At 40.5% G+C, this 9,371-nt stretch overlaps 2 protein-coding genes across 2 annotated transcripts; one reads left to right on the plus strand and one right to left on the minus strand.

Moving 5' to 3' along the window:
• Positions 1–686: 686 nt before the first annotated feature.
• Positions 687–6,232, minus strand: dcun1d3 (defective in cullin neddylation 1 domain containing 3). The gene is made up of 5 exons (XM_028408444.1): positions 5,863–6,232; positions 4,765–4,831; positions 3,777–3,827; positions 3,132–3,679; positions 687–1,875 (listed from the first exon to the last, which is right to left on the minus strand). The coding sequence occupies exons 4-5, from the start codon at positions 3,563–3,565 to the stop codon at positions 1,332–1,334; spliced, it is 978 nt and encodes a 325-aa protein (XP_028264245.1). The 5' UTR covers positions 3,566–3,679; positions 3,777–3,827; positions 4,765–4,831; positions 5,863–6,232; the 3' UTR covers positions 687–1,331.
• A 43-nt stretch (positions 6,233–6,275) lies between these two features.
• lyrm1 (LYR motif containing 1) lies at positions 6,276–8,982 on the plus strand. Its single transcript, XM_028408445.1, has 6 exons — positions 6,276–6,415; positions 6,566–6,649; positions 7,271–7,442; positions 7,536–7,596; positions 7,929–7,960; positions 8,074–8,982. The coding sequence occupies exons 3-6, from the start codon at positions 7,284–7,286 to the stop codon at positions 8,185–8,187; spliced, it is 366 nt and encodes a 121-aa protein (XP_028264246.1). The 5' UTR covers positions 6,276–6,415; positions 6,566–6,649; positions 7,271–7,283; the 3' UTR covers positions 8,188–8,982.
• Positions 8,983–9,371: the final 389 nt, after the last annotated feature.

The following is a 9,371-nucleotide window of genomic DNA, read 5'->3' on the forward strand; positions in this document are numbered from 1 at the left end:
TCACAGACTCTTAATTTTAACCAGCATGTCTAATTAACACTCACTCAACACCCTAAGCTATACTTCAGATCAATCTACAATGTGGAAAAAATTTTTCAAATGAAACTGGAGTTGACATCAATCTCTCTGCAAAGGGTTCCAAGTATAGCAACTTAGCATGCCATTGGGTTTTTTTTTTTGTGCAATTCATTATACAACCATCACCAGCAGCAGTCAACATTATGTGTGAAGTACCCACACTTGTATAGCAGTTCGAGGATGTGAAGATCTAAATTCCTGAAGGTAAACAAATGTAGGATCTAGTGGTGCCCAGTGTGGTCATGAAAGTAATGCAGGCTTAGATATCATGTGTCCAGAAATGACCAAGACCTAGCTTTAGGTGTTTTGTTGCAACACAGATTTCCTAAAAATTGGATCAATGAGGCATCTTAGAAGACCCAACATCTTTCATGTTGCAAACTGCTTCTTGGAAACAGGTGGACGTCAAAACGGTAGATGCTTAATGTCAAAAGGGAGCACAGCAGCTGCTCAAACAAGCTAAGCTGCTCACTGCACTAGTAACACGCAAAAAAAAAACACTCAACACAGAAGAGAGGGTGGGTCTGTTCGTGTGGATTTTAAAAATGGATATTTAAACTCTGATAAAGCAAGTGTAGAAATGTAATCATCTTTTGTCTTGTTTTAAAAAAAAAAAAAATAAATCAAATGCCCTTGTGACAGAATCGTAATCCAATGCTGTTCAGCAAAGAATTGCAGCTGGACAGTTGTGAAGGCAATAAGAAGTGCAACCAAGTCATCCTCACAGCACTGCAAGATAAAAACATACAATATAACTACATTAGCCCAATCAAGATAATTTCTCTGACCCTGACCTTTGTGGTGAACCTCTAGTTTGATTGTGAGATAATTTGTGTCGACCGGTTTCCCTTCTTTATTAAAACATATCTGCAGTGTTACCAGGTCCAAACTGTCTCTAGGACAATTGTGGGAATAGGTTATGGCTTTCTGTTGTTGTGTTTTCTGTGAGTTAACTCTGCTGGATTATAGGTAGGTGTACATTAAAATGGACCACATGTCCAATTACTAAAAACATATGGGAGGAGAAAAAGTAAAACAATAACTTAAATAGAAGTGCTTAAAACATAACAGTTTTTAGAGCCCTTTCAAAAACCAAAATAAAAGGTTGCAAAGCCGAAATCCCACCCCAACAGAAACAGAAAGCAAAATGAACAGCTGTAATGTAATACTAATGTTCATCCAATGATTCACAGATGTACAGTTCACTTATAGGTCATATCCTTCCCTCTCTTGCAAATACTTCTGTTTCCTGGTCAGTGCCCCCCCCACGTCTGTGAGCCGCGGCTTCCCTCTGTTTCTAGTCTATCTGTAGTGGGAGAACACTCTGTCTCAGTACACCTCCCCTCTTCCTCCTTTGCCTTCAGTGCCTGTTCCTCCTCTTTTTTCCTGTGCTCCAATTCCCACTCTACAAAGGTGTCAAAGAGGCTGGGCCAGGCCTCATCCTCGCTGTAGTTGCTGAGGTCAGGCCCGATAGTCTGGGTGAAGTTCAGAAACATGTTCCATGTGTCCCTAGATATACCCCGAATACCTGAGGGGTTCTCTGCCAGGAAGTCCAGCCAGTGCTCCAGGATTGTGGGTGTGTCCTGCGTGAAAACAAGACGCCACAGGGCGATGGCGATGTCGCGCTGCAGGGAGCGCTGGCCCTCGTCAGCATCAAGGCCGAACTGGAAGGTGAAGCGGTATAGGTCCTTGAAGTTCTCCTCACTCTGAGCCTCCACCAGCATGAAGGGGAAACGTGAACAGATACCCTCAAGGCTGTCTGCCTGGATGGCCTTGCAGCCCTCAACAAACTCCTTCCTGGTGACACAAAAAACAGAACAGAAGTAGATATCAAAATGGGATTGGACAATTATAGTCAAGACAAGGACCAGAACAAAAGACCTCTCATTGAAATAATAAAGACAAACCAGACCTAGGCTAAAGCTAAACTTGCACAAAAAAAAAAAAGGTACAATAAAAATCCTATGAAACCAACTGATGGAAGCAACCAGCTGTGTGCATATAACACCACAAATAATACAGAAATACATTATATGCTGCACATGGACACATATTTTTGTCTTTACACTCGAAACAGTGCCATTTTCAAAACAGTTTAGTGTTTGTGTTTTGACCCATACCCATTTAAAGTCATATGTAATATAAAGCGCTTCAGTAAGCATCAGTTGACAATGAAACACGTTGGTTACCAGAGTGTGGTATTGTCCAACGCCTCTGGATAGAAAAGTGCTGAGTTACAGATCAGAGATGGAGAGGCGGGACAAGTGACCCAGCCAGCAGGCAGTCCTATTCATCTCTGACAGCAACTGTAGAGTGAGAGTGCTGAGCAGGATCCACTTCCTGTGTGGCCCGAGTTTGCATTTCACACCTTTAGGGAAAACTGACTGGGGAAGATGATCATTTAGGTGTGAAGGCTAAGGCGACATTAAAAGCTATGTGTAAATGAGCGTCTTCATGAAGACAAATGGTAACTACATGTACATGGCAGCAGGAAGGTGCGGACATCATGTTTACCCTTTCTCTTGAATTTAAATCAAATACTGCTGTGCTAAAATTCCCTTATTTGGCGCAGAGGCCTTGGTGTTGTTCTCAGTCGCTGAGCAGGAATCACTGGATGTGCTTTTGGTCAGGTGGAGATGGGTCATCAGTCTTTCTTTTTAAGAGAAGTTTGCAATGACATGAGTCATTAAAGCCAAACTATTTTTGGGCTAAAGTGGAATTTTGTGTGAAAAACTAACAGCAGCAGGAAGGTGAGGGAAGGTCACTGGAGCAGCAGGAAAACTCAACAAGGAAATCGGACTAGGGATGTTGATATTACAGTGATGTGCATCTTCACTGCTATCATCAAACACAGTGCATGTTTTTACATCTGAATCTAGGTAGTCTGTGCTTGTCTAAGTGAGTATTTGTGGTTGCTACACCCTGAATAAAAGCACGAGTTGGACTAGGTCTTAACCATTTGTGCTAAAGATTTGTCCTTATGTACTGTGTCTGTATATATTACAGTGCAGCAGCCAAAATAGCACACTCCATTCTCATAAACGTCATCTTACCTTGTAAACTTGCACATAGTGGCTGCTTGAAACTTCCAGGCAAGAACAAGCACGCGAAACTCTGCCGGGTCCACACACAGATCATTACAAAACCGCTCCATGCCTTCCTCCAAGATGGCATCCTCCAGTTCGTCCTTGTAGCAGCAAAACAGTTCCTCAATGCGAAGCATCGAGAGCCCATCTCTATCCAAGCACTCATCTTTGCGTGGCTCCCCCATCACTGCAGCAATGACGGGTGTCTCAACTGTAACCTCTGGGGGTTTGGTGCCATTTGACAGCTCACTGGTGACTTTGCTACATGGGGCACTAGGCTCTTCTTTATGGCCCCCTCCACCACCAGCACTACCTTTCTTGTGGGACTTGGAACCGTTGTCTCCACTCTTGCTGCCGAGTGAGGACGTTGGATTCTTACACTTGGTGACACACTGGCCCATGTCTTCCTCCACCCTGGTCCCTCGTCTGTCTTTCCTCCTCGCCGTCAGTCCCCGTCCGAACCACCTAGACGCCTCTGCTCTGGTCTGGCGAGACGTCTCAACATACCCTCAGGCCTGAAACGAACAACAATGACTGAATCAGTCCTGCTTATAATAAAAAAAAGTCAAAATATGCATAGAGAAATCAAAATAAAGTTCAAGGAAGCAGTACCTGTGCCAATACTGGCTAAATCCACGTGTTTGATTGGAAGATTTAACAACCCTGAAAAGTAAAGAAAACAACAGTCTATATGCATTCATACAACGCTTACACAGTACTCCAAGATAAATGTCACCACACACAGATAACTGCTGGTTTAACCCTTAATATGGATGCATCAAGTTTTCTTTGGTGTCAGAGTTTCAGCTAGCATGGATTATTATTTTTTTAGCTTATGATCTATTCAAAACATTAACAACACTTTAATATGACAAAAGCATAGCAGCAGATCACAACTGATAGGAACTACAATATATCTAAATAAAAGAATCAACAGCAGCAAACATATAGAATATTATCATCGCTCTACTACAAATTCAATTATTCATGATAGCAGGACTACACATATATATGTGTGGTGACTTCCTCAAACCTCCAATAGTCGCCAGATGAAAAGAAAGTTGGAGCCGACCTATTGGTCTGACACGCTGTATTGTGTGATAAAAAGACGCTGAGGCGGTCTTCCTCTTGATGAGATTTTATATGGTAGATCATGAAACAAAACACTGCATTGCGGAGAAGGAAAACCAAAAGAATAAACCGGTGATGAATGTGCAAAAGGTGTACGCTATGGTATGTTGCGTTATGTTGCGATATGCTGCGTTACGTTGCGTTATGATACTGAGTTGCGTTGTGGTCACCAAAAACTGTGGCTACCCAGCTTCCTTCTCTCCTCCTAACTAACACCCGTGCTGGTGAGTGAGTGCCCGGTTTATAGATCCCAGTTGTCATCACCTACACTCATGTGACGCAAATATTCCCCATCACTGTAACAACCAGCCTTACAAAACGACAAACGACTCACTACTACACTGACACGATATATGGCTCCTACAATATGTGTAATGAAATGAATCATTCTGCTGTCCACATCAACACATCCGAAAAGGATGAGATGATTGTGTCTGATAATAAAACAGCTGACTCAGATGTTACTTACAGACAGTCCTTCAGATGGCATTGTCTTTCTCTTCTGCTCCATCATAGTGACCTTGACATCTGCAATGCTGAAAAGACACATTATCTTGTCATCATAAGCAGAAAGCGATAGCTCATCAGTCCCAAACCTGCAGGACTATTTCTGTCAACATGCTACAAATATGTAATTTGAGCATTGCTAAGCAGGATGCCTTATTGCTTTATTATTCAATTTCTACATTACACAAAGAATAAGGTATTGGGAATACTTTAAACAGCATGGACTTCAGTCAAATGTTTCACATGCCTGGCTCTGATACTTCATGTCTTGTGTGTGTGTGCAGTGTGCAACACCTCACATATCTTAAATGAATTTACTCTGAACTCTGCTATGAAATACTTCAGAAACCTGCTTTTAGTTTGTGCTGTGATCACTAGTAGAGCCATGACTCATGGTCTCATTCTAATAACAATTATTCAGAAATGGAGCAAACAGACTGCACTGGTCGCTGCACCGGACATGTACAGGCATATCTCTCAGGTCTGAAGAGGATCATTAACACTCACTAACACTCGATAGATTTAAACTAAAGAAATTAAATTATATCTATAACAAGCTACCAGGATAGCTTAGCAAACAATGAGTAACTATTCTGTCTTGACTTTAACCAGATTAGACATAAAACTGCCCGACACTAAAATACAACACGAACATCAAGATTAGCTCGCTATTGTTTGATGACCACACTGAACGAACGGTAGGATAATATATTAATTACCAAGTTATGTTTGTTGAGAAGTCCCGAACACAAACAGGATCAAGAGAGCTTCACAGCAACACTCCCAAATAACACGTAAACAGAGTCCAAATAGCTACGTACACCTGCCAATTCAAACAATACTACACTTACTTATGCCGGGGCTTGTTGTTAAGCTGTTGTTTATCCACAGCACATCACCGGGCTATTTAACAGCTATATCCGAACTGCCTGGCCCTGGCGACGTCGCCATAGCTAGCTAGCATCAGCTCGGTTAACTAAAAGTTAGCTATCGGCTATGCTAGGTCTTTTTCGATTAAGACAACGAGAAATACAACTGGTATCCTCTTCAAGAAACTTACCTTTTTGAAAAAGTCCATTGTGTGTAATGTGGATGTACATCACGTCAGGAATGCCAGTAAAAAATGAAGTTGTTAAACAAGTTGGCAAAAAAATACCATATACGATCAGAAACGAACTGAGGCAAACTCGTCGCGTTAACTCAGATTGCTAGCTAACTAGCTGGCAGCTGACAAAAAAACTTCCACATCAGTGTCGAAAACAATCCCGGTTGTAGAAAATATAGACAAAATGCTAGAAAACAGAGTCAGTTCTATAATTAATTGGTCCACCCTTTAGAGAGAGTTTAAAGACCATCTCGGACTAAAGCAGCCAATTTCTTTGTGCTTCCCCCTTTTAGTCATTGAGTGTAGCTACATTATGGACATTTTCCTGCATCACTTCCTCTCTGCCTACAAGCAGCCAACAGCTGATCTTCATCTCAGCGACGGCAGCGATAACATACACCCTTTAATTTTAAGAAAGTAGGCTTCTAAACCACACAGATGTCCTACTTTAAAAACTACTACTGAAGCACAGTTTTGAGAGAAACATATTAATACATCAAACCTTGCGGTAAGTCATATAAAATATATATTTATATTTGATATTTAAACAGATAACTGTAGCAATGTTTATACCACTTAAAATAAGTAAGTTAAATGCCATCTTTATGCACTAATAACAGTTATCTATGCATTATTATGTTTATTCATTTCTTCCTAGGTAACGTCATCATCAGGCGACGACTGTGTTTCTGCTGTCCTACCAAGCTACTGGGAAACTAGCCTCTATTGGAGACATAACCCGGTAGGTCAAGTTTAGTAATGTTATTTATATTTTGATAAGATATAACGTACGTGCAAATGTGTAAATGTGAATGCCATTCATCTCGCTGTTGGTTTAAATACTCTATTTTATCCACCAAGAGCCAATTTAGTGGATTCAAAGATAGCTAGCTTCATGTTTACAACTGGTGCTGAAGTATTCATTTGGGGAAAGGAAAATCACTGACAGTAACGCGAATGGTATTATTGTTACGACATTATTTGATGCCAATACATGTCTGAACACACAGTTAGTAAACCCTTAGAGTCAGTCATGTAACAGTGTGGTGTACAGTCAGGTTACACTGGCATCTAGCGTTTACAAAAATTAGGACCCTTAAACGTCCCATTTGGTAATGTAATTAAATATATTTTTAATTGCGCTATTAAAACGCAAAAAGTACAGCAAATAATAGAGATTGATTGATTGATTGATGCTATTCTCTGATCAACATTTATGTTAAGTACTGTGACTTTGAGCTGAATGGTGTCAGAGCACTGTACTAACTGAGTCTGTAACTATAAAACAGTTTGATGATATATTGGTGGGTTGTGCAATGTCTGTATGCTTTCTTAACTGTAAAGTTGCCTGCTGTTTTCACAGATTCTAAGTCCTGATGACGACCTCAACTCGCAGTGCAGTGTTGTCACTGTACATGCGTGTGCTTCGCATCGCCCGAGCCTGGCAGGCACAGAGTGGGGCTGCAAGCGACACGGAGACTGAGAGAAAATACATACTTCAAGAGGCCCGTACACTGTTCAGACAGAACCAGCAGGTCTAAAGAACAATATTCTGCTTGCAGAAGTGTAAACTGTTTTTTTTACAAGTTGAAAGACTAATGCTTTGTTTTTTGTGTTTTTTTTCATAGCTCACAGATCAAGAATCAATAAAGAGATGTATAGAAGAATGTGAGGCAAGGATAGAAATAGGTAAGAGTGGAGAGATGCTGCACAGTTTGCTTGTGTAACTGTACTAAGTATTATCCTGTACAGATCAGAGCCTGTTATAACAGATTAACATTTACTCTTCTGTGCTTTTTAATGTTTTTTCAATGTATCAGTGATTTTTTTTGAGGTGTTTTGGGTGACCAAGCAAGTAAAAGTTTTAAATGTGCAGATAAAGCAGAACCACCAGGAAGAGCTGTATATACATCAGTTAAGAGAAACACGAGCCAGCTGTAATCATACATATAAGATCAGAGAGCTGGTTTGCTTATCTGACTTGTTACATTAGTTGACAGTGGCAATTGCTTTTTTTACAGGTCTACATTACAGGAACCCATATCCACGAGCTGTAAGTAATATTTATATATTTAGCAGAATAGATATAGTATTCTTTCTGCCTGTGTGGGTTATTGAGACCCTGTATTCAAACAACCACTTTCTGTTCTCTAAACACTCCTCTAGACCTACCTGCCACCGCTGGGGCTCGCAACTCAAAAGGGGAGGAAGCTGCGAACACAGCAGCGCCTGAGGAAGCAGGCCAAGCCAATATATTTACAGTCACATGACGAGACCTGACGCTTGATATCCTTGATCCTTGTCAAAGGTTCAAGTTACCAAGGACAGGAAACTAGAGTGCAGTCACATGCTGATCGTGTTGGTTGAGTTGTTGCAAGCACTCACAGATGCACTCATCATCCAGAGAAAAGCCACTTTTCATTGTATTTTTTTTAACATAAACTTGTGTTGTAACTGTAGGTGAAGAGTGCTACAATCTGTTTATCTCAGGAAGGTTGCTACTGTAGAGGGATTCAATATAAGATATATATTATATTATATTTATTTTTATGTGTGCTCTGTGATGACACATTTATGGAAAATGAAATAAGTGTTGTTATTCTAGGACTTTATGTTTTTTTTTACATTTAAGTAAACGTCAACCATCCTCTCTGGTGTTTCTATTTTTATTGTGACTTGGTTAAGGCATGGTGGTGCAGTGGCTAGCATTGCTGCCTCAGCAAAAAGCTTCCTGGTTCAAACCTGACAGTCAGCTGGGGCTTCACGCCACCTTCCAGAGATGTGCATATTCAGTTAATTGGGGACTTTATATATTGTTAGCACTGCAACAGATTGGCAGCATGGCCATATACAGGAATAAGTGCTTTAGAAAATGGATGTAAATTAGTTTGTACAAAAAGGTGAGAAGTGGTATTGACAGCGGTTTTACACACGGTGCCAAAAATGTGAACTATTTCAGTGTATGAGTGTGTGCTTCCTTTGAACTCTACACTGAAGTAGCTAGGCTTTTACAATATCAGCGTTTGTGTTATAATACATACATCGAGCAGCTGTTGCTTTATACAGCAAAAGAACAATGTCACCACAAAGACTGGCTGTTCTGGTGGTAGAGATCATATCAGCAGATGGCAGTTTGTCCTAGAATTCAAAACTGGGGTAAATGTGCTTCATGCTGAATCTAAATGTCCTATTTTAACTGTCAAACAAAGGACATGTGGTGCATTTAGGAGGTGCAGGATAGGAGGCAACCATCCACCTGCTTTACTTTTACTTGTTTTTTTATTTTGAGATATGGGTTGCACAGAAAATTTATGCATTTGCATATGCAAATATGGTGGTAGGATGTTAAAAAGGAGAGAACAGCAGACAGAGTGCAACAAAATGTCTATGTCTGTTATTATCTATCCACTATATTTTGTTTATTTTTAATCAGTAGTAATTAAGAAAATTTAATTTGAACGTCA

Source organism: Parambassis ranga, chromosome 6 (assembly GCF_900634625.1).
Source record: "Parambassis ranga chromosome 6, fParRan2.1, whole genome shotgun sequence".
Taxonomy (NCBI): Eukaryota; Metazoa; Chordata; class Actinopteri; family Ambassidae; genus Parambassis; species Parambassis ranga.